This window comes from Scatophagus argus, chromosome 24 (assembly GCF_020382885.2).
Source record: "Scatophagus argus isolate fScaArg1 chromosome 24, fScaArg1.pri, whole genome shotgun sequence".
In the NCBI taxonomy this organism is placed as follows: domain Eukaryota; kingdom Metazoa; phylum Chordata; class Actinopteri; family Scatophagidae; genus Scatophagus; species Scatophagus argus.
In genome coordinates, this window is record NC_058516.1 from 2,296,374 (window position 1) to 2,321,983 (window position 25,610).

The 25,610-nt window shown below is 44.8% G+C and overlaps 1 protein-coding gene across 2 annotated transcripts; it reads left to right on the forward strand.

The window, feature by feature from the left end:
• The first annotated feature begins 1,638 nt into the window (after window positions 1–1,638).
• Window positions 1,639–25,253, forward strand: LOC124055298 (methyl-CpG-binding domain protein 5-like). Of its 2 annotated transcripts, none has more exons than XM_046381969.1 (10): window positions 1,639–1,877; window positions 6,998–7,610; window positions 9,653–9,755; window positions 11,606–11,777; window positions 12,133–14,550; window positions 18,459–18,673; window positions 18,760–19,884; window positions 20,321–20,394; window positions 21,128–21,203; window positions 21,339–25,253. In XM_046381969.1, exons 2-10 carry the CDS (start codon window positions 7,498–7,500, stop codon window positions 21,399–21,401), a joined length of 4,359 nt encoding a protein of 1,452 aa, XP_046237925.1. In that variant the 5' UTR covers window positions 1,639–1,877; window positions 6,998–7,497; the 3' UTR covers window positions 21,402–25,253. The 2 variants fall into 2 exon arrangements, with proteins under 2 accessions (XP_046237925.1, XP_046237926.1); XM_046381970.1 differs by lacking the exon at window positions 1,639–1,877 and adding an exon at window positions 1,889–1,975.
• Window positions 25,254–25,610: the final 357 nt, after the last annotated feature.

A 25,610-nucleotide genomic window follows, 5' to 3' on the forward strand; every position in this document is an offset into this window, starting at 1 on the left:
TTGCCTGCATGACAACATTGACTTTTACTCATTCACATTGAGGATGAAGCTCTGGAGATACTTAAATGCTTCGCGTGGCCTTTGGTTGGCTTCTGAAGAAAGCATCGATAAACCAGCAGATGTCTCACAAATCACCTTCTCGTTCCCGCTCACAAGTAGCCTGTCGCGTTGTTCTAAAATACAACTCTCTGGCCTCGCATTCAGCTCTGTGTTTGCCCTTAAAAATACATGAAGCGGCCCTTTTGCAGCAGCCACACACTGAATTCATCTAACGTCTCCTTTGGTTTGACCTTCAGACAAAATCCAAACATTTTCACCCTGAGCTGGGAACTTAACTCTCCACAATAAAACAATGCCTCGCTCAGTGGCTCAGCTCACCAGTCTGGCTAGAGCATATTTTATATTTCTGTCTTATTTAATCTCTTGTATTCCTGTTTAGAACTGTAGTTTCCTAGTCTGTTCATAAATTTGGATATTTAAGTGCTGTTTCATAAAGGCTGATGAAAAGACTTGAGGTGATACAGCCAGTGCTCAAAGTTTTAATGCTGAACCTTGTAAATAATGAAATTCATGATTAACTTAACAACAACTTGCGGCCTGATGATGTGACAATCTCATTAACGCGACCGCCTCATTAACATGGCACAACACCTCCAAGCTGTTAGCAAAATAACTTGATTACTGTTAATGGGAGTCTTAATAGTGACTTTTATTTTACAGTGTAACACGGGGCTGATTTTCTGACAATGAATACGAACTTTTAACATTACATTATCACCTAAAGTCTTCACTGTATTTCATAGTGAGGTTTTCATCTTGTATTGTGTGGTTTTGCAGAACTGCAGAGCACATTCATTTTCCAAAGAATAGCTGCTTTCTCATTTTGAAATGTTTTTCTTTGTTGTTGATTGCATGCAGTGATTGGCTTCCATTCATCTAAATAGCTTATATATTGTGATCATTTTTTCTAAAATTTAAATTTTAGAAAAACTGTCATATTATAAAGAACCCACCACTGTCTGGATAGTAAACAGACCTCAGGGAAAAAAAATAATTTAAGTCTGAAAAGAAACTGCCTGTTTTACTTCTGGTTTGCATGGCCCTCGTCCATTCAACAAAATATCCTCAATTCAACACTAAAACCGACCGATTACTGAGTTTTTACAAAAAGGACAGTGGCAAAGAGTTTGTGGTTGGATATGGTTTAGATTTACTCAAAGCATAGATGTTGTGAAATCAGCAAACATTACACCAAAATAGTCTATGGTCTACCCATAATTACTTCAGCTTTAACAGGAATGTAATATCCGTATTCATTTGAAATGCCTTCAGTTTGGATGCTGCTTCTCAGGCTTTTTCACCCTGCGACAAACAATATTTATGTGTGGACATAATATCTGATTTTCTGTATGTTTATTAGCAGCTTCAGAGTAGATATTATCGATACTGTTGTCAGCAATCGAAAATTGTATGTATATATATATATATATATATATGTAAATTATAAAAAGAGTACAATCCGATAATCAGGCAGCTCATTAATCTTATATTCTGTCACAGGACTTATAAGTCAAATAAGCCAAATGACAGACACATTATCTGTTTCTCATTTTGGACTGCTGAAACTCCCCAAGGAGCTCCTGAAGATTCCCACACCCCACTGTGGGAACCCCACCCACTCGTTTAGTTGTTCTTCTTTCTTTAACTGATTGTATTCTTAACTTTTGCCATGCGGAGCTGATGTATCTGAGCGACTGGAGGTAACGTGCATCACCTCTCCCATCTGCTGGCTTCTCCAACCGCGCATGCGCCGTAAGGCTCTCCATCATTTCCAATATCCCAGTGTAGGAGAACCAGCAGAGGCAGAGAACTAATGGGTAGGCTTCTTATTCTTATTTTTCTAAAGGTCAGAAACGCATTGTTGCTCGCCCTTTCCACTGTTTCAGTACCGGTATGCATTCGCTGGGATGCCCGGGTAAGAACGGACTGTTTACGGTTTGATTTGACGCAGACAGAAACGTTAGTGCCTGAAAAGCGTCCCCCTCTTCTTCTTCGCTCTCTCTCTGCAAACGCAACGGGTCTGCACGGCTGTTAGCTAGCATGCTAAGCTAACCCGTGCTAACTCGGCCTGGCCCTGGCCTTGCCTGGCCCCTTGGCTCGAAACCTAACGCGGCCTAGCTGCTTTTTACTTCGACAATTTGAAGTCGGAATCTGGCCTGTTGGTCCTCAGCGTGCGCGACCCCGGTTACGGTTCGCTAATTAAATGCCAAAATGTTATTAGCGTAGCCGAGCTCGCCCTCTAATTCATTTTCGTTACAACAAGCTAGCTGGCTAGCTATCTAACGGTAGCTAGACAGCTGACGCTTGGCATGCTAACCCCCCAGCTAGTTCGGATGCTATGTCCAATGCATCAAAAAGCACAGTCAGACAAGACTGATTCCGCTTGTTGACACGGTCACTTTTTAACGCGGAGGCCCACAGACGATGGAGTTTCAGGGGCACGTCTCGCCCTGTGATGAACTAAATAACCCTTAACGCCACACAGTTGTCGCTAAAACGTTATTAAAGCAACACTTGGCACAGTTAATGGGCAGTCTGGCTAATGTTCACCAAGCTAATTGGCTATTATCAAACGTTCAGGGTACCTGTGGTTGCTCTGGTAATGTACACAAGCGGCTGTCATGTACTCCAGTTTTAGGGAAAAAGTCTTGTCATGTAGCTAGCGATGTAGCCAGCTTGTGTGGCTGTCAACTTTGAAGGCTGCTGCAGGTCAATATGGTTAATTTACCCGTAAAGCTAGCCTTAGCCGGCTCCATGGGGTTACAGCAAGATTTAAATGCTAGGTTGAGAATTAGTGGACTTAATCTATTCAGTTGCTAAAAGAGCAGTGGTGGATATCTTGTGGTTCAGCGTGAGGAAATCAGGACAGACTGCCATACATTTTGGTATTGCACAGTTTCTGTCCTATACGTTTTCGTGCCCGGGATTATACACCACAAACAATATGTGCTTTGTGCAGGTAACACTGCTACCTATTCTCCACTCGTGCTTTATTGGACTGCATATGATCATGAATGTTTCCCGGACCGCCTAGTCAGCTATATATCGTACATGATGCTTGATAAATCTCCCAAATAATAGCACCACAATCCCCTAATATACCTGTGTGCCCAGACACAAATTTGTAATTTGCTCAGCAGTGCAGCAGATGAGAATCAAATGCGAGCAAAGATCTGATCGTGAATGGTCCCTTGAATGCACCTGAGATCATTCCTGACTGTCAGCTGGATCTGAACACAGGCTTTATCTGCATGTAACTTATTGTGTGTTTACTGTGTAACCAATTAACCAAATTAACCTTAAACCACATTGAGACAGGACTGCTGCGAGGCATGTCCAGGGTCAACAAGTTTAAGGTACTGTGCTGACATTGTGTTTTTAAAGGTCTTAAAAAGGCAATTCTCCCTTCTAATTTGCTTTATTCATTGGGCTTTCACAAAAAAATAGGGGTTTGTGGTTGTCGGTGTAGCTGAAAATTCACTATGATCCAAATACTGGAAATTTCTTTTAGTTCTTCTACAGTCATCATTTAAGGATCTGATCTGAATTGTGAATTGCGGGTTAATTTTACCAGCTGCTGCACCAACTCGTAGATAAAAAGTTTGTTTACTTGTTCTGGTCAGGATGAGTCAAGTCAATTAGGAATGATTGTGGGATTAACCTTTATGACGGGCAAAGTAAATTCCAGACAGTTCCCATGATCGCTCGGATAAATAAAGAGCTTTTAGGATGTATTCATTTTACCGCACAATGATATGGACCGCTTGAGGATGAGAGAAGCAAAATGACGTCTTGACCATGTAATAAAATGCAAGCAAGCTACTCTGTCTGATCATATTCTTTAAAATTTGGCGACCGAGAGAGAACATTTTCATTTACATAAGCTGCCATCCTTAATGGACTGCAAATTCAGTTACTCAACCTTTGGCTGTGGTTCCACTTGTCATTTTGATGCGATTTCTTATCTAAAACATTTTTTTCTTTCTTTCTCAGTCTGCATTGCTGTACTTCTCCTTTATTTATGTCTTTTTCTGCATTCAAATTTTTTCCCCAGAGTCCTCTTCTTGTTCTGTACTGCTCGTTTTGAGTTTGCAGCTGGATTGAGTCCAAACTATGCAGAATTCCCATCTCTCGCATGGCATTTTATCCCAATACTTGTTTCTCTCCCCATGCAAAATATGTTTCCAGTTTTTGTATTGAAAAGCAAAATGTAAATAATTTAGACTCATTTCACAGTTCAGCTTTTACCTTTTCAGACGTCCCAAAACAAAATATATGACACACCATTTGGCAGTAAAATCGCAGCCCAACATCATTTGTGATAGCAGACTGCTCATGCTGAAGACATGGCGGGAACAGAGCTGTCATAATATCAGATTTTCACAACATCCTGATTTTGGCCAAAAGAATTTGTTACAACAATATGTTCACAGTATCTGTAAAAAAAAAAAAAAAAAATTGGAAAAAATCCCCCTCAAAGTAAAAATGATCTTATTTTGAGTTTTCTCTCTTTTTTTGACTAAGAAATTACACTCAAAATACAAGTGCTGGAAGGTGGAGATGAAGTCTGTAAGCAGAGAAATGACCAGACTCTAGACTCTTGGAGATGTTTTAGGTCTTTGTCTCCAAAAAGCTCCAGAAGGACTGAAACTGAATTAAGCTGCTGCACAATAACGGACTGCATTTCACTTTTACCTTCTAACAGTGACTGCTGAGTGTCTTGAAATTATTGTATGTAGGGATGCAGGATCATGTCAGCATATCATCATAATTGACTAACAAGTGCTCTAAAATAAAATATTGGCATTTGTGTCGATATGACGAGTGGATAAAATGACACTTTAATTATGCACACGCAATGCCAACGTAGTTAGCTTACTTTGCCCAATGAATATAGCATTGTTTGTCTGCATTTGCAAGTGGACTGTCATAATAAGAGTAAGCATAATAATATGGTAATTCTACTGCAGGAGAGACGACTTTTGGCCACCTTTGGCCACAGTCAATTTACTTTGCAACAATCCTCTCCCAGTCATCCTTGATTGTATCTCCTCTAATCAATGTTATGTCATCTCGTCATATAATGTTACTCACACATGATGTTCTGTTGTTTTTTGTGAAGGCTGAGCAACCGTTCTTGTGTTCCCCGTGTGTTGTACCTGTAGACCCGACATGTATCTGTGTTTTTGAGGAGCAATACTTTCACTCCAGCCTCAGTACAGCAGCTCTGTGCATGGGCTCCAGAGCTACAACCCACTGATGTACAAGTAAAACTTCCATTTCTGCTGGTCCACCTTCCGCATTTAAAAGAACATCCACCTTCAGATGCAGTAATAATTGAGTTCATGCTGTGTATTTTTTGTTGGTTTTTATGTACCCTCAATGTCCTGTGTTTGACCACCTCTCTTTGACCACTTTTCATTTTATGAAAAATGAATGCAAAAATGCAATCTTGAAAACAATCAGCCTACAGTAAAAGGTTACAGACAAGCAGGTGCCAAACGTAATTTGGATGTTGTAGTTCTTGGGAAGCCAGGCGAGATGTGCAGTGAAATGGTAAGAGTTGAAATTTAAATTTATGCCTTCACATTAGTAAGGTGGCAGATGTAGCGAGTGTTGCTTTGCAAAGGTTAAGACGACAACGTTTGACGAAGGCACCAATGTGATTTTTAATCAAAAGGTCCAGGATTTTTGCTGCACATTACTCCCCTCTCTCTGTATCCTTCATATCTGTAATTTGAGCAAAGAAATAGACAAAATGCCAGATGGAAACCTTAAAAATGGAGGTGAAACAACACTCATCAGAGCCCGAGACATCCTCAGACGCTGCACTAAGCTCTTGTGGGGAAATAATTAATTTTTTCCTCTAATGTGAGCACAACAATAGAAATTATAATTTCTCTGTTACCCCTGCATTTTCCAAACACGGAGTTGTGGGAAATGAGATTTTAACGATGCGGTGGTTTCTCTTATAGGACGTTACGCGCCTCTCCTGAGATGATGAGGTGCGACCGTTGCTGCTGCGTATTTCCAGATAAACAGCATACGTTTATCTGCTCCCTCTTTTTCATTTTTTCTTTTACTGTGCCACGGGTAACGCTACCCTCCTTACCTCCCCGCCTCTGTGGTAGTGTCACTGGGTTTGGTCTCAGCAGCTCACAGGGCAGTTATGAGTCAGCAGCACCGGCGGCTGAGAGGAGGCTTTGCATGGAGCTCCATCACACACATACTGAATTCAGTGCCATTTAGTAGCTTTGATGGGCTTGTACCAGTGTCAGAAATTCGGGAGGAAAAACCGCTAATATGATTTCTCGTTGTTTCATATTTTGACGATTCATTATTTGTGACACAATTGTGTTATCTGAATTGGTTATGACATGTTTTATTTTCAACCTGAAATATTTTTAATATTTTTAATGTTGCGCAGTGACAGTGTGTGTGTTTAATTGTTTAATTAGTTTAATTGATTGGTGTTGCATATGCCAGAAAGAACCCCATCGCACTCCAAACAGTAGAAGCTCATGGCTGTTGTGGTCGTGAGTTTGGACTCAATTTGAACTGGCCTGAAAAATGGTATCCTACAACAAAATTGCCGATTTTGAAGAGAATTAGACTTTTCATCATATAAATAATTGCTCACTGCTTCTCTTTGTGTAGAGTCGAGTGACAGGCAGCTAATCATTAGCTTGATTCAGACTGTGTCAATGTAATTGTCAGAATGTGTCAGTTAGAGACTGAGCAGTATCAATACTGTAAATAATGAAGGGATTGAATTTTTGGATGCTCCGTTTTTCTGACTTGGTTTTACTAGACTGGTATCTCATTTTATTGAAGTAAAACATGGAAATAAACTTTTTCAACTGCCTTTCATCCCAAAGAAAATACATCTCATCTGCCATTAATTCATGTGTGTTCCCCCTCTGTTCTGTCCACACAGGAACCATGGGAATACCACTACCCAACTGTGTTTGGGAACCAATATGTTGAACACACTCGACTTGTCTGACTGAGGGAGACTGTCCTGGGCGGTAAAAGATAAATCACGATAGACTTTCCCCTGCACGCACAGCCTCACGCCGACTCCTGACTCAACTTTTTCAGCCAGCATCTTCTCGAGTCAGATGGCTCCGAGCGACAAGATGCAGTAATGGAAGTCCACGCAGCATTCAGCACCGTAGCCATGAAGCAGCTGAAAGGGTAGGGTCTGCTGTGAGCTCGCCTCACCCTACCCGACCACCCGCCCACCGCCCCATCAGCTCCACCCGAGAGCAGAGTCCCACGTTCAAGCATAACCCTGCAGCTCTACCCGTCACCGCAACCCTCCCACCACCTCCTCCACCACGGCTTTGGAAGACGAACATGACGTGCATCGCGAAGACACTGGTTGATGTATGATAAATATACCTCTGAGGTGTCGAGCGTAAAACCCGTGGAGCAATGAATGGCGGAAAGGACTGTGAGGCGGGAGATGAGAGGCAGGCCGTCCCTGTCCAGGTCCCCATCGGCTGGCAGCGCAAGGCGGAGCACGGCGGTGGGGTCGTATACATAAGGTAACTGAATCATCTGGATTGTAGAATTTGTGAAACGGGTTCCAGAGTGAACAAGTCTGTTCTCTGTGATTGAATAATCGGTCAAAGATAAATACAGCTGCAGCAATCAGCCGCGTAATCGATCAGTTGTCATCTGTAAAATTTATGGCCAACTCTTGATATTTGATTAGTTGTTTAGTCAGATTAGTCAGAAAAAATGTCCATATTTTCTGATTTCAGCTTCTTAAATGTAATTATGATCTGGTTTCTTTAGTCCTCTGTGACAGTAAACTGAATGTCTGATTTGTGGATAAAAGAAGACGTGAGAGTGTTATCGTGGGGTTTGGGAAGAAAAACAATTTTTCACCATTTTCATCAAATCGCTTTAGAAATTGTTTGACAGATGAATCGATATTGAAAATAATCATTAGTTCAAGCCTTGATGGTAAACAAATCTGTCAATAATCAAAGACTGCTCAACAGGTTTGTTTACTGTGCACACATGACTGGAGCTTCTGTCATTGATTTGCTCTGCAGCAGGTCTTTGTGTTGACGGTTTTTTGATGACGTTGCCTTCTGTGCAGTCTCATTCATTATTTGGCATCTCCTGTCTGTAAAAAAAAAACAAACAAATAAAAAACAGTCCCCTGAAACAGATAAACTTCAGCCCACGTGTTCACTTGGCCAGGAAATGAATACCAAATTCTGATAGATTTTGAAGCCCATCGGCCTCCTTTAGGAAACCATTTCTTTCAGTCACTGGTTTATAAAATCCACTTGGGGCCTTTGGCTAATGAGTCGGATCTGTGACAGTGTCATGAAGACTGGAAGTTGGTGTCTTTCCTGGCATATGAACACCAGCACGTGTATTTACCAGCCACAATGAACTAAAGCAGTTAGCTGTCAGGTTTATTTTGGGTGTTGGAAAGAATCCTGTCTACTTCTGTGACCGTGGCCTGATACTGTCGCCACACTCTTGTATTTGCACATGTTCTTGTTGTTCATGTTCTTGAACATTGAAGCTGTGCATTTGCTTCAAGGGTGTGCGACTGTAGATCCTCACAGGAGATATTTTCTCTGCAGCTTAGACTATTGATTCAGCCACTGGTTGTCTGGTCTAACTTAACGGCGTGTGTGTCCGACACGATCGACCAGATGTTACGTACTCTTCTTCTTTCGTTGGTGATAAGTTTGACAAGTTTTCGCGGGAGCTGTTTCTCAGACTTTCTACAGCTTTTTGGGCGTAAAGCTCCCACTCATTCCTCATTGTTTAAAACTTTATTTCTGCGTCTGTGATTCCTAAAGCTTAGTTTTAGTCTTTGAATATTCCTGGTTTTGCAGTCAGGCTTTGGGTGAAAAAAAAAGAAAGAAAAAAAGAAGCCACAAATATTTGTCTGTTATGTGGAAACACCACAATGGCATAAATGGCATATTATTGTTTTCTCCCACAATAATGCAAAAATAAACAGAAAGAAGAATTACAATAGCAATTAGGAATGATTTTCCTGCTGTGTATGTATGTATGTATTATGTCCAGGCACTAATATTTCCGAGTGCTTGCGTCAGAGTGATACATCTGTCCAGTCACGAATAGATGCTCCTCCATCTTCATCGGCTCTTTTTCAGTTATTGTTTTTAATTCATATGGATGGAAGGATCTCACTGAGGTTCATCACTCTGGAGTGGGAGGATTTTACTAATGATTACATGGTTGCAAACCTGTAAAACCTGCAGCAAAAGCTGCCTCAAGAAGCTGCTAGCCCACCTAAAACAAATCACCTGTGTGTCTGTCAGTGGGGCCCTTCAGGATGCACTGGTTTCTTTTCTTCTTCTGAGTCAGGAATAAATTTATGTGTGTGTGTTGGGGGGGGGGGAGACTAAACCTTTGTGATATCTCCACATAAAAATGTTGGGTTAAATGCAAAATATTGTCGGTTTTCAGGTGCTTCAGCCCAAAAGTATCGAATCATATGCAAAAAGCCGTAAGTGCTGTAACATAAATTATCATCGTATGCTTTGGAGCTGAAGCCTCTCCTCTTAACGTTGTTGTTTTCTCTGCGTAGTCCCAGTGGCTCGTTGCTGTCCAGCTTGGAGCAGGTGAAGACCTACCTGCTGACAGATGGAACCTGCAAATGTGGTCTGGAGTGCCCGCTCATCCTCCACAAGGTAATTTTTTCTGCCCTCATTCATGTAAAATGCAGATATTGTACAGCTGCCTCTTCGCTGCGCTCCAGAAGACAGAAGCCTCAATCTGCAGATGAGCTGAAAATGCTCTTGGCCAAAAAATTATGGCTAAAGAAGGGATTAAAAACCCTTGGTCGACTCTTGCATTGGCAGGTGGAGCTGTATTCATCAGCTGTGAGATAAAAAAAATCAAGAAAAGGAAGATGTGCAATCCACATGTTATATCAAGCGTGCAGTAGCAGATGATGTCAAACGGGTTTTTGGTTTAGTTTGTGGACCCGTGTCCGATCCCATCCCTGCTGTTTGGAGACGCAGTTTGAAATTAAGTTTAATGCTTGAATATTTATGGAGTACATTTCCTCATAGTTACTCGTGCAGAAGTAAAAGTCAGCGAAGACGTTGCGTGCTGCGTGGTGCAGGGTTGTCTGATTTGAATTTCCATCAATGACATGTTGATCCATCTAAGTACAAAGCGAAGACAAACAGGGAAAACAGATTTGTTTTTGTAGTTATTTATTTATTTATTTTTTGCAAGATTTAAATACCATTTAAATTTTGTTCTATTTGGTAAATGCTTGAAAAAATTGACTGGCGTCTGGTGCAGATCCTTTCCATTTATTATAGATTTGCACTCACTGCAAGTCACTGAGAATGAGTGTTTGCTAAATGCCTCTTCAGACGACATGATATTTTAATTCAGAGCAGACAATCAGCTCTTGACGTGTCCTGGCCTCAAGATAGGACACATTACTTGTTTGACATTCGTTACTGCAGCTTGGAATGAGGGAAGGGGATAGAAGGAGGAATGAGGAGGAAGTAAACTCGGCTGTGAGGAGGAAATGTTGTCACTCCAGTCAAACCAAGGTGAAAACAACTTCTGACAGGCTATTGTTTAAGTGATGCTTTTGTTTTTGTTGAGATGGTCTTTTGAGTATCAAAAAGTCATCCCTTGTCAGCTTGAAAGGTGGCTGTAAGAAAGTTTTCAGTTTTGTCCTTCACGGCGTAAGGTGGCCGTGGTCAGCTTGGATTAATGTCAGTTACAATGAATTCCAATTGTGACCGGTTTCACAGCGGGAAATGGTATGAAAATGTCCAGAGAAAGCTCTGAAAACCACTCCTGCGGCATAATGCACTTCTCTGCTCCCATTCAGTATGCTCAGCATGTATGAAATGAATTCTGACCACTTCCGCTGAGCCCTGTGAAGGACCAAACTACAAATGTCGGGGTGTTGTGTAAGGCGTCCGCTGTATCACATTACATGGGGCTAATCCGACCGATTATTCTTCTGGAAGCTAAATTTGTCCCCCAACACGCCATGTCTGTCGGATCGGGCCATTGTCAGGCCGATATCGTCTCGTCTCTGCTCTATTGTTTATCTTATGATTGAGAAGATGGAAACCTCCCCAACACCCAAATGTTCTTCTCCCTTCATTTTTGCACATGCCTTGTGCCATTTTTCCAGTTGTCTTGTCTTCAAACATTTGATGGTTTGACACTGTAATATTGCTTCTTATTTGTGTTGTGCATTTTCTGATGTGCAAACTAATGTCTGATTATTTGCCGTTTTTTTTTTTAAGTTGTGAATTAAGGAGATTTGTCACGGATTTGAGAACAAAGTTGCACTCAAGTCATTTTACTTTGCCTCATCTTTCTTTCCTCTTGCCCCTCCTTCCGTCACCATCGAGCAGCTCGTATTAAATGGTTTCCCGTCAGTACACGATACATCCATCATTCTAACTTGAGCATCGTCCAATATTATAAAAACAAACATGATGATGTAACTGTGATTTCTGGTTTTTAATCTGTTCTTACCGCTTACGTTTTTCTTCAGGTGTTCAACTTCGACCCAGGGGCAGCTGTCAAGCAGAGGACGGCGGAGGATGTGAAAGCAGATGAGGACGTCACCAAACTCTGCATTCACAAGAGGAAGCTTCTGGCTGTGGCCACACTGCACAAGAGCATGGAAACGCACCCACCTCTGACGCTGACCAGTCCAGGCGGAGGTACGAGTACAACGCAGACTGGACTGTTTTATCTCAGTTGAACTCGACAATAAATGTAACAGTTGATAGCCATGTGCAGAGGTGAGCCGGCCGCTGGTTTTCCTATCTGCGCTAACCCGCTGAAAGAAACACTTTTTATTTGGTCCACATTAACCAGCTGGTTTTGAACTGTAATTTGAAAATTCAAATGGGCATCATGCGCAGTCATTTCGCAGGTGATAAGTTGTGTTTTGTCTTTTTTATGGTTTGTCTGTCAGGATGGCCTGCACAGAACAGTGACTTTCCTGCCTTGCCTAAAATTTTGTCTGAGTTGTTAGTATTGACTTAACCCAAATGTGTTTTGTTTTGCCTCAAGGTACATCATCTGTGGTCACCGCTCATTCCACTACTCAACGAGCAATAAGGACTAAACCCCATGACGGCCTGCCCAACGCTGTTGGCCCGGACTGCAAGAATCCTTTCAAGATGATGATGGCAGCTGGACAGCAGCAGCAGCAGAGGCTGTATCCACCCCAGGAGATGGGTGGAGCCCAGCAGCCAGAGCTGTACTCTGGCTACCCCAGGCCGCAGAGGCTGGGCAGTGGGGATCCGGGCCCCAAATCCCCTTACCGGGTTGGTTATGGAGGCATGCTGAGCCCACCTCCCTCCAGTGCTAAGCTGTATGGAGATGGCTCACAGTCTCCCAGTACAGACACTCTGGGCAGCCCTGAGGGCTTTCCAAGGACCAATCCTTGTGGGTTTCCAGGATCGGGCAGTCCTGGTTCAGCCTCCCTCCATGGCAACACTAGGACACCCCTTTCCCCACCCAATGTAATGCTCCATGGCTCCCCTGTGGGCCAGCCATCCTGCGCCATGACAGGGAGGACTAGCACGCCCCTTTCTCCGACGGCCACTGCCAAAAGCCCTGTCATGAACATGAACGTACCCCGGGGGAACTTTCCCCCTGGTATGGATATGCCCCGTGCATCGTTTCACCATAAAACACAGCCCCCTGTGCATCCCGTACCACCTCCTCCATCCATACCACCATCTTGTGCTCTTCAGAAAAGGCAGTTAACCTCTGAAAAAGACCCCTTAGGCATCCTGGACCCCATCCCTAACAAGCCAGTCAGCCAGCCCCCCACCAACGCCCCAAACCCCTCCAACTTCCAGCCTAACATCCACTCTCAGGTACCAATGATGAATGTAAACATACCCCCTCCCGCCATCGTTCCCTTGCCAAGCAACTTACCTTTACCAACGGTGAAGCCTGGGCCTGTTGGGCATGGCGGCCATGTTCAAAGGACTCAACAGGGTGGTCCAGCTTCCTCCATGTCCCCCTCCCCTGTCACTTCCCCTGTCCACATGGCCGGGCCTGCCCTTGGGAGAATGGAAGCCTCCCCTCATCGCTCACGCTCCTCCTCCACCTCCTCTGACCATGGGAATTTTGCGGTGCCCTCGGGCCACCAGGCCCCTTGTGGCACCATGAAGGTCCCTCCTCGTTCCCCCAGGTCGGCAATGGGATCTCCCAAGCCAGCAATGCCCTCCAGCCCCTCCACCAACAAAACTGACCCACTCCACCAGTACAAAGACTCCCAGCTGCTGCCCGGGATGGGAAATTCAGTTGCAGCCCAGCAGCACAGCAATCCCATGTATTCACCCACTTCTTCTTCCTCCTCCTCCTCTCTGGCAACCCCCAGCGCTTCCCAGAAGGGCCACCCAGGACTCCTGGGGATGCCCCTCAATCAGATCCTCAACCAACAGAATGCCGCTTCCTTCCCTGCCAGCAGTCTCTTGTCAGCTGCAGCCAAAGCACAGCTAGCAAATCAAAACAAACTCAGCGCTGCTGGCCACAGCACTGCTGGCATGACTGGTGGTGGTGTCGGTATGGCAGGCATGGGGGCAGGTGCAGGAGGTAATGGAGGTGGTGGTGGGCAACCTGGCTCTATGAGTGGCCCTCGAGGCATGGAAGGACACAGCACTTTAAACCCAATGCTCCCGCCAAACTCCACCATGCTGCTCAGCACGTCTGAGGTCCAGAGCGGTCGGGCAGCTCTTAGAGACAAGCTCATGGCCCAGCAGAGGGACCCCATGCGCAAACGGAGGCAGTCATCAGGCAGCGCTGCTGTAAGCCACGACAGCAGTAACAACATGGTCTACAACATGTTAAACAAACGAGGCATGGGAGGACCCCACATGTCAGGGCCCAGTGCCACTGAGCAGTTGCGAAAAGTGGGCCGTCTTGGAAACCTTCCCCTAAACACCTCCATGGCCCAGCTTCTCCAGTCCATGAGCTCCCAGAGCTCCCACAACCTGGCTGGTAACAGCCATCGTCCAGGTCTCAACCCCGGCCCAGGGCCTGGCCCTCAAGGAGCTGCTCAGCTGCACTACAACGACAGCACAGGTATGGTCCCCGGTGGCCCTCAGCAGAATCTCCTAGCTCAGCAGAGGCTGCGGGGGCCAGGAGATGCCATGCAGCACTGCCAGAACATGGACGCCTCTGGGGGCCATTTGGGCTCTCGTGCAGGCCAGTTTCCTGACATGATGACCCAAATGCAGGCCTCCTCCATGAGTAACTGTGGGCCTATGGGACCTGGAGGTGGACCGGTGGGTCCCGATGGAATGCCGCTGGGACGCCCCAACGCTAACCCCCCACCGCTGTCCCATCCCACCCCTCATCCCACCCCTCATCCCTCACAGCAGAACCTCCTCCACGGTATGGGGCGGACTAACATGGTGGTGATGCCACACGGAGGTGGTGATGGAAGCTGTGCACAGACCGTCTCTGATACAGGTGAGACATCACAACGTGTGATATAGTGAAAGAAGACAGAGCTGAAAAGTGCTCTCACTTAGTCATCCTCTCAGTGACTCCAAATTAATAGGAAAACAGAATAAGTACAGCAGTCATTTCATGGTGCACAGTACTGATTTCAGTAGAAAGTAATCATGTTGTCAGTGTGTACGCCTGCTGTTAAATATTTCGATTTTTCAGGCCTCTTTACTTTGAAAAAAATTAATAAATAACCCAATTGAGTGCTGATGTTATTCATTAATGAAATGTATTATTGTGTCATATTTCTGCCATTGCAGTTATTTTTATAATGTGAGTATGACAGTTAAAATTATCGTGGTGGCTAGTGATTTTTCTATTAATGCTTAGCTTTGTTTTGTCTAGTCGGCTGGTGAGTTTAAATGCTCAGCTGTCGCTTTACGTTATTTCCTTCCATAAAAATCCTAAAAACAATTATTATTTGGTGACCTTTCAAAGTGACAGACAGGGCACAAACTCCAAACTGACCTCCCTCTGGCTGCAGGATGGTGTTGATACCCTGCTCGGGTGTGAGTGCGTCTCCCCCTCCCTTCCTCGTGATAAGCTAATGGTGGGATGAAGATGTGTGAACTAAAACCAAAGGATTTAGGTGATAGGCCCCGAGCCCAGACAGTTGGGCTCCTCCAGTATCTCGGAGCTAATGAGCAGGCCCCCTCATCTTTGGAAGCTCGGCTAATTGTCAGTCAGCCAGTGTTTCTCTTTGTTTTATTTGTATGCTAGCATCAGTCAATGGTGTAAGAAGATGGAAATGGGATCTGGATCACGCTTTAAGGGAAGCAGCCCCGATAGAGCGCTCAGCTAGCTGGTCGCTATAGTAACGATAGACCCTGAATAGAGACCAGAGTGAAGCCTTTGAAGAGGGTTTAGGCCTGTGTGTGTGTGTGTGTGTGTGTTTGAATGACTGTGTGTGCATGTGTATGACCACTTGTGCATTACAGTATGTGCGCTTCTGTTTATTTGTGTGCGTGTGAATGACTGTGTTGGATGTGTGTGTGTGTTTGTGCACGCACGCGTGTGTTTGTGTTTGTTTTGAAAGCACTGAAAAGGCCTAGATCTTGTTTTTTTTCCCTTTCTTGCCTGCTGTGAGACTGGACTATGAGTTTATGTATTCATCGTGCATCTGTGTGCCCTCATACGGTTTATAATGAAGATATCACCAAGGTGTGCTGCGGGCCACCTGTTCTTATCACCAGGTGCCCCGTTTTTGTGTACATCAAGTTATTGAAATTCAGGTGATCCTCTTGTAGGTCAGGAGGCAGCTATGAGCTTTGTCACCAGTCCTGGAGGGATGGCAGGAAAACAGTTGGTGCCAGTTGAAGTTCTGACATTTACAATTTTGATTTCCTCATAGTGACTCCAGATGCATATCTAAAGCATTTGGTAGTGTTTTTATGTCTGCGTGCACAGTGGATAAAACAAGCATTTGGCCCCAAACGTCACATTCACTGACTGAATGGGCCGGTGCTTAACATAAATGTGGAATAATTATGTCTGATAGATTGAGAGAACAGCTGTACTGTAAGAGTGACCAGGTGAACATATGTGACGTGATCCGCCATAGAGAAGACCTGTTACTCTGCACAGACCGTCAGTCCACTTACTTACATCCTAAGGATTGGCTCTGATGCCACGTCTGTAACGTAAAACTAAAAACATGCATCGATAAGGCAGTGACATACTGGTCGCCTGCGTGTGTTTAATCCCAGCTGTGGCCTTTGTTTGGACTTCATTTTGCCGAATGAAAGCTTAATACGTCTGAAGCTGTTCGTAACCACAGCAAAGTTAGATTTCTCATTGTAATTGAGCCAACGTGCAGGCACGTCTGACTCAACACCATATGGAGTTAAACCCTCCAACCTGTTGCCTCCTCCTGTTGATTATGTCTGTTTTTGTTTTTCAGGGTCATGTAGCCACTTTTTTGCTGTCTATTTTGTTGAGTTTTCCTTTAGTGGTGGTTCTTGTCTGTGCTCCCAGCATTGGCCTTGTTACAGTGAAGGCGACCATGTGCATCCTGCTCCTAGTTGATAATCAGATAATTGTTTTATTTTCTTTTGAGTGAAGTACCATCCATCTGCTTCTGGTCATCACAGGGTTGTGAAGATTGTCCATTTTATAGGAGCTAAATATGTTTTTATTTCTTTTCAACGCTGCTTTGTGTGCGTTGTAAGCAAGTTTTTGTGTTTACAGGCCTCACGAACATGTCAAATGCATTTCATGCTTCGTTTTAGTCTTGTGGTCTTCTTTTTTATTCTAAGTGGTGCTTTGCTTCCACTTAAAGTGCATTACTGCACCTGCTATTGGCTTACCTCCCACTGCAGCCGGAATAAATGTCGTCATGGATGTACATCCTCACAGAACAGGTGATTTGAACAATGAAGGAATTCTGTCTTCAAAATGTTGCTGCGCAGTGCCTCTGGTGGTGCAAAACTCGTCAGTGTTTCTTCTTTTTATAACATAAAAAGAACCCGGTGACGCTCATCCAGAAGCGTCTGGTGGCAAAAGCACATAAGCACTTGCAGGCTCTTGAGATAAAAGAATATTCTGACACCAAATGGCAGATGTTTTGCCTCTGACTAGCTTTGTTGGTTTTCTCTTACTTTAAGCTAACTTGGATATCATGTTAGGAAGCATTGAAAGCTGTTTGAAAGTGGCCTAGTTGGTGGCTTTTAGCGTTAGCCTCTAACCATCTGTTTCAAGACAGCTAGCGAACCCCCTCCCCTTCAGAATACCCCAAAGTTCATTGTAAACACCCCATACACACACACACACACACACACACACAGACCTCCTGCCACCCAGCTGACCGCACCCCCCCCCCCATCCCCCAGCAGGCTAAAATCACACCACCCGACCCTCGTAACCCCCCTCATCCTCCCACCCAACTCCCCCAACAAGCTTCCTGGCAGTGGACAGCACCACCAATCATCACTTGGTTCCCATGGCAACCTCCCCCGGCAACAGCCGTCACTATATCATAGCAGCAGCAGCGGCGGAGGATGTGGGGAGGACGGGGGAGGGGGTTTGGCCGAGTCGTGGCTCTCAGCATTTGAGCAGAGAGAGAGAGAGAGAGAGAGGCGAGGGGAGGGAGGGTGGGTGGGGGTGTGGAAAGAAAAGAGAGAAAAAAATGGAGAGCACACACAGCTGCCCTTCAGCTACGTAGCATCGCACCAGCTGCTCCAGTCGCCACTCGTCCACACGCACACTCACAAAACAGCGTCAGGCCTCGCAGATTTTGTATGTGCCTCGGCTTTGTCTGCATAATATCGCTGCTGGGCTTTCTCTTCATTCACCGATACATCTGTGGCCTTGATATATGTTGTACATGTTCTGTCCTTGAATGCTGTGCTCGCAAGTCTGTGTGCACCACACATCTCACAGCAGGTCCGTTTGCTAGTTTGGAGTGCAACTTTTTCTGTTATTGTAAGTCTCTGTTGGGAAACAATGGTTCAGCTCTGTCAGTCATTTTCTGGCAGTAAAAAGCAGAATATTGCACTACTGATACTGGAGGAAATGAAAGGTTCTTATTACATAATATTCACATTTGGGGATGTAAATCCAGTTCTAAACTTTTGTGCAAATTGTTTCCCCCAGTTCCAAGTGATTCAAATTGAAATCGTTGGTGTTGTGATATGAGCACAGATACCTAATAGGCCACAATAATAATAAAATGTGTCACACAGTGGACGTTCTGACAGGCCTTACCTCCTGCAGTCTCAACATTTTTAGGCTAAAGGATCACTGACCACTTTAGATGTAGTTTGTTATTTGGGATCAGGTTTAACTTCCCCATCTCTCCCTCTCTCCCTCACCTGAACGCGCTGCATTGACATCCATTTGACTTACGTTGCACGGCCCCCTGGTTTTTGCAGGAAACACTTCATCCCTCGGCTGTGGGATGGGCGGCCTGCAGCCTCACGCCGGCGGAGGGCCGATGTACCAGCAGCAGGTCCACCAGGGCATGCAGCAGGGGGTGACCTCCCACCCAGCCTACCAGGGACAGCAGCACTTCTCTGATAACTCACCCTACGCAGACAGCAACAACACCAACGCTGGCTCCATGGCCTGCCTCTACCAGAACTACCAGGTGGGATGATGAGATACATTTTGAGCTCTGTAGCGTTGTATTAAAACATTTGTTGTCATGTTGTGACCTTGCTGTTGTGTCCACAGCAGGGGATGTTGTCACACCCACAGTTTGGTGAGGGGCAACAGCCCCAGGGCGAGGGGCTTCCAGCGGGCTCTGACAGGGGCCCCGGTGGAGGCCCAGAGTCGGTGGATGCCATCTACAGAGCCGTGGTAGACGCCGCCAGCAAGGGCATGCATGTTACCATCACAACCACAGTGAGCGGGACTACACAGGCGAGTCCGGTGCCCGCGCTCAGCGCCATGAGTGCCTTCACTGCCTCTATAGGGGAGCCCGTCAGCCTCCCGAAAGTGGTTAACACGGTCCTGCACGGGCACCAGGAGGGGGAGGCGTTACCACAGCAAGCCAGGCCGAGGCAGGTGAGGCCGGGACGGGGACAGAAAAGCATGGATCCTGGGAAGAGCACTCCGGACAGTCACGAGGCCAACGACTACTTCCGTTCTCCCGGCCGTGGGACTCCGCGGGGTCAATGGGACGGGGAGACGCAGCACGGAGGAGGTTTTGATACTCACAGCAACAACAGCGCCTGGGGTGGTGAGGAGTTTCTGGAGTGCTCTACTCAAGTGAGGAGTAGTCCCTGCATGGAGCGACCCGCCAGCCTGGCCCCCGCCCCACCCTGCCCCACCGAGGGGTCCAATGACCACAGCCTGGCCATGGCCAACGATAAGGCCTTTCTCGACGATGGCTATCGCTTCAACAACTGCAGCCGGACGCCTGTTAACTACAAGGAGCGTCTGGAGCAAACCGTGGAGCGCTGCACCCACATCAACGGCGCTACTCCCCACTTTAACGCCCGGGGTTATGGAGAAGTCCTGGGTCCCCCGCGGCAGGAGCTGACAGGGGACGACCAGTCGCCCAGCTCTTCCACTAGCCTGGAGGGACCACTGGCCACAGCCAAAGACTACAGTCACTACAATGGCCACTTCAACGGTATGGCGCCCAGCCCCTCGGACACAAAGAGCCTGAGCAGCGAGGAGGACCTGCGGCAGCCGGACTCGCCCTCCTCAGAGCTGCTTCACTACCGGTCCAGGACCTTCAACATGGGAGAGCTGGTCTGGGGCCAGCTGAAGGGCTTTCCACCCTGGCCTGCCAAGTTGGCCGGGGACGAGCAAGTGCACAGCGCTGCTATGCAGCTGCGGGAGCAGGCCAAGGTGAGACACCCGTCTGTGACCACCTGTCATTATTTTACCAGCCAAGTTGATAGGACTGCAGAGTGAGGGCTGCATTCGGCGGCTGGGACGGCAGGCTCACAGCCAGCAACCAGCCTGTAAAGCTGTATTTCAAGTTTTATAGTCTTGGATTAAAACAAGAAGTTATTTTCCAGTGTAAGAAGGATTTTTGACAGAATCTGTTGTGTTTGACTGTAGCCAATTTTTTTTCAAATTGAAATGGATTGCAGCACTGAAAAGTCAGAGGGAAAACAAGCCTTTTGTCCACTGGCCACAGGGGCAGATGGATTCCATAATGCTTCAAACACGTGCACTACTTTACCTCCCGCCACTGATGATTACCAGATTAAGTGATGAACAGCGCAACAGATACATCAGTCCTTTATGTGCTCATATGTTTTCTCTTGTTTCTATCCAGGTAGAGCCAGAGAAACTGAAAACACTAACTCACGACTTAGAGGCACTTGACCGAGCCGCCAAAAGAGGCCTGAAGTAAGTAAATCTGCCCACTGGAGCTGGTGCTCCACAAAGTCAGTTTACAGTGAGAACACTGGCAGATGTAACACTGGAAATACGTGGTAATATTTTGCATCAGTCGGTCCTTGTTGAGAAGTTTGTAATGCTGAGAGGAGTGCTCTATATGAGGATATTTTTGAATGGTCTTTCATATTTTTAGGTCACTGTTAAGTCCTGTTTGTGAATGGTTTGCAAAAACTTTACACATGAAGGACCAGAGCCTGTTCAGTGGAGTAGTTTTGTCAAAATATAATAAAGTAAACAAAATAGGAAGCTCAGCATGAAAATCAGTGCAGCTGATTCCACAGATTCCTGCTCCAGCATGCACAGCGACGCCTGTAACGAGCCGGACCTGAAGCTGTTCTTCAAACTTCAGACTGGAAGTATCGGCTCAACGTTAAATCGGTTACACCTGCTCAGTCTGACCAGAGTGGCCTGCCAAAGCAGAGACGCATTCCCCAACTGAAAATCAAAGTGTATTAGACAGCAGTGTTCTCCTCTGTCATGCAACACTGCACCGTTTCAAACGAATGCTAATCATACCTGTGATGTTTAAATGATATTGTTTGAATGTATGTACCGGTATATACGTCAAACCTTTTGAACAGTCGTGTATGCTAGGGCTGCAGCTAACCATTAACTGCATTATCCCTGTCTTGCTGCATCGGTTTCATGGTAAAAAATGTAAAATGTACGTGTTGTTCAACAGACCGGGGAAACTGAATAATCACTTGGAAGCTGCTATCCACGAGGCCATGAGCGAGCTGGATAAGATGTCGGGCACAGTGAGTATTTCCACCTTTCTCGATCTCCAGGAGAGATGAAGAAATCATTTTCTGCTCACAAAGTGTTGCTTTCAGTGCGCCAACCTGTCAGTCGTGACCGCAGCTTCTTCCGTCTGTCTGTCTGTCTGCCACCAGATCCCGTCGAGGGATCGTCAGCTGAAGCTCCCCAAGCCTAAGAGGAGGAAGATATCCAGATAACATTGAATGTGTCGGCCCAAGAACGTCCTCGGAGCCTTCGGAGACTTCGTCCGTTCAGCCTTGATGCGATCTGAGCTCTCTAACAGGTGCTACACATGGACTTTTCAAGTGGTACATCATTGTTCCATGATATCGACTTGACTTAATGACTGACCTGAGAAGGTGCTGGAAATTCCAATCACCAATACAGTTTTAACTGTAGGAGACAAAAAAAAAAAAAAAGTGGAAACAATAGAGAAAAACGTCAGCAATGGTTGCAAATTTGTCTACAGCTCACTGAATTAACTATTTTTTTCTAGAATAAGATAGTAAAACAAACAAAAAAAGCTACAAGCATTACCTTACATATTTAAGAAAAATAGACAGTCCAAATATTTCTGATACATTTTCAATATGTATATAGATAATCCTGAAATTTCATGCTATTAAGAATTGTATGTAAATATTGTACAATGTCATGTACAAGCATACCTAATGCACATTTTATCTTTTATTGTACAAAAACAAAGCAGAAGTGTACCAATGTCTTGGTTTCTATTCAGAAGTGCGGCTGCATACGGCCGCATGCATAGGATAAATAAGAATACAGCCTAAAGCTTTTATATGATGAACTGTAAGACGTGCTGTTTGTTTGGTTTGTATTTTTTTGTTGTTTGTTTGTTTTTTTTTGTAAGGGAACAGGCATGAGTATGTGAGTTCTCCATTACGAAAGTCACGCCAGTCAAGTGTTCATTTGTATTTGGAAAACAAAACGATGAAAAAAACAGAATGAACTTTACCAGCAGAAAGTGTTCAGTGTTCCCCCCCACGAAGCAGAGCAGAGCAGGGTGGGGAGCAACCACCCGCCCCGACCAACGTTGCCAGATCCTCACCTGCTCCGCCAGTGGCAGGAGAAATTGCGAGTAGGAAAGTCTGCGTGGCAGGTGATCGGCAGGCAACGGGAAGTTGGTCACCTGCCATTTGTAGAAGGAAAAATCCACCCTCTGCCGCTGTCGTTGCTGTTCAGGGTCGTTTGCAGGAGTGATTTTCGGTGATTTTTTGGGGGTTTTGTTTCAGAGTATGACTTTAAGAACACGTGAAGGAGCTGAAACGATCAGTGGATGGACAGAAAAGTCCATCCGGGACATTTAATATGTAAAACAAAATGTGAAGAATTGGATCCCTGAGCAATTGATCAGTCGAGCCTTCAGCAGGTTAATCGGTAATGAAAGTGATCACAGCTGGCAGCGTGGTTAGTGTCGACTGCGTGCACACGTGGCGGCTCAATAAACACGAGTGCACGCATGTAAACACGCGACGTTCATTCAGCCCGGCGGCAGAAAGTCGAGGCTGGCGGCTGCATTGAATCCTGGTGTTTTTCTGGTCTTTTTCCTGCTCCTTTGTGTGTTGAATCTGTTGTCAGCACCTCCTCTCTGATGGATTCCTCCTTTTTATTATTACTGAACTTCAGAACAAATTGATGCTTTTGAAATGTTAACATGTGGCAGGTTATCAAACACAAATGACCCTGAATGCAACGTGAAACTTGCTGCGTTTTGGGTGGATTTCTCCTTCAACTCCAGCCAAGAATCCCAGGCTGCGTTTTTCAGTTCTGTCGTTCGGTTGTTGTGATTTTGTTCTCGTGCTCGTTTGTACAGCCGTTCTTGTTTTTTTGTTTTTCCATGACTGTAGTGTTTGTTTTTGATTTTTGCCACATCTATAGCTTTAGGTAGAGTAGCCAACCTCAGAGCGTAGTTTGTCATGAGGAACACTAACTCGGTTTTCAGGAGGAGTGGAAGCATTTAGGGGCCTTGTGTTTATTTGTTTTTGTTTTTTACTTATCGGTGTAAATTATTTATGTACAGTACTCCATATTTATTTTAAGCTTTACAAATATGCTAGATGGCAATAATACTACCAAGAGTTGAGAACTCAAGCCTTATATGTGTATATGTATGTTTTTTTTTAGATAGATCATGTATTCAGACTCCAGTACGGATGTCATGTTCCCTTTTTATTTAAGAAATGAGCATCACAGATACCTGATTTTGTTTTTGTTGTTGTTGTTGTTTTTTTACAGTGAGGCTTTCAGCTCCGCCTGTTTTTGTTACACTTTGTGTCATAAAGGAAAACAATGTCCTGTCTGCCTACGAGACCACACTATTTATGAATATGCACATCTGAGAAGGCAGACGTGTTGCTAATGAATGCAGTTTGAACACTACTCGCTATCAAGGGTTTGAAAGTCATCACTCGCCGGTTCGTCTTTGAGCCGACGGTGATGCACAGTGTTGGGAACAGAGGTGAAACACACACACACACACACACACACACACACACATACAGCTGCTCCTCCAGATCAAAGCAAACAGCCTGAAATCACTACAGAGTTATCAAGTGCAATATAACAATGGATGGCAAAGATCAACAGCTTGGAAAACACTGCATCTCTTGATTGTTGTTGTTTTTGTGCACGACTTTGACGGCTTCGTCCGGAGTGTGTGTCGTCCTCTGCCTGTCCTCATCCTGTCTCCTGACCTAACAGCAGTGAAGTAGTAATTTATTTGTAGCTTTACCTTCTCACGCGCACACATACACACAACTGTTACAGCCGGGCTCAGATTTTCACTTTCATTTGTTAGCACACGCTAAACCTGCACAAGTGAAGTTCCACTAAGATGCCACAAACTGAGTGAACGTTCCTGCAGTTGTAGCAAGGAAACACCCCGTAATACACTTTTCACTTTGCACTCACTGAGACGTGACCGCACTACTATTACAACAGGACTTCACTGTGTGTGTGTGTGTGTGTACCCTGCATCCTGCAGAGAGGAGCCTCAAACTATGAATTACAGCCTAGAAATTTCATGTTCAAGTTCATGTGTACATCTGAAACTGAAGTTGTACTGTATTTTCTAATGGGATCTCACTTATTATGAAACTTGTTTCTTTTGTACCTTTTTTTTCCCGTGTGTGTGTGTGTGCGCGGAAAAATTCAAGGACATTTTGATTGGTAGCAAGTTTACAAAGTCAGTATTTAAAGGTAAACATGAGCAAGTAGTTTGAGGCGAGTTTCCAAATGGTTTCAAGTGAAGTGGGTGAAAACGCAGGCAGAAACGTCTGCGTGAAAGAACTTGTTGAAAATCTTTTCAAAATGTCCTCCGTTTTTTCAGCCTGCACACTTTGCTCAGAGTTTTTACTGTAATGTGTGGCGAGGAAAATCCTCCGGCCGTTTTCACAATGTGACGAGAACACCTGAGCTCTTTCGGTAAAGTTCATTCTGCCTCCTCCCTGTCTTTTTTTGTGCAATGACATGCAGGAACCCGGTGTCATGTTGGGAACCCATGTGTTATGGATCTGTTCTATCAGTTTCATGTTATTTGTGGTCAAAGTTCAAAGCATTTTTGTGTTTGAGACGGTCTGTGCAGTCTGTTTTTCCCTCCTCTTGCCTGATGTGTGTGTGTGTGTGTGTGTGTGCGCTTTTTTCTTTTCCAGTTTGTTTTCTGCTTTTACGAATCTCATTTCTCTCCTCCACCCTTTTTTTTTGTTGTCAGTATTTTATTTTTTTTAACTTGTAATTAAGTATATATTTTCTCACTAATATATACTTTACAGAAAATAGACATGTGTGAAGTATGATGTGCACTTGATTGCTCTTGTTTCTTTTTCTTTTTTGCATTAATGTGGGCTAGGGATAGTTTGTCAGAGTCCATTATTTTGAGATTGTTTGGACTTTTTTTTAAATGGTTTGATGTACGCAGCATTTTTTTGTAAATATTGTGAAACATTACAGGTCATGCAGTGATGTAACATTTTGAACAATGTTGCACAGATGTTTAAGATATTAAAAAAACATGGTCACTCTTACTTGAATAACCTGCTGTGAAGCGTGTGTCGATGCTCCCTGTTCTTAGATTCCTTTTTCACTGTTTAGGAGTTTGGCATTTTAAAGTTTGTTGTTGCACACTGACCTCTAGTGGGCAAACAGGAGAGCGCACCTTAAATGCGGTGCGCTGGAAGTTAAGCTCCGCTTCCCTGGGAATTTGAAGAAGCCAAAGGTGAGATGATGATGGGAAATGTGACGCACAGTCACACAAACAGAAATTATTTAACGAACCAACCACTGGATGAATAGAACATTCGGTGTATAAAAATGTTTTGCCAAGCATTTTGCCTGTTTGTTATCCCCAGTTTATTGTGGTAAAAGGCAATGAGTGCGAATTAACATTA

Bases quoted from the DNA above. Each gene is read 5' to 3' on its own strand.
- LOC124055298 (XM_046381969.1), top strand. From the start codon at position 7,498: ATGAATGGCGGAAAGGACTGTGAGGCGGGAGATGAGAGGCAGGCCGTC. The intron at 9,756-11,605 runs GTAATTTTTTCT...GTTTTTCTTCAG, and splicing joins GCCCGCTCATCCTCCACAAG to GTGTTCAACTTCGACCCAGG. The intron at 18,674-18,759 runs GTGGGATGATGA...TTGTGTCCACAG, and splicing joins GCCTCTACCAGAACTACCAG to CAGGGGATGTTGTCACACCC.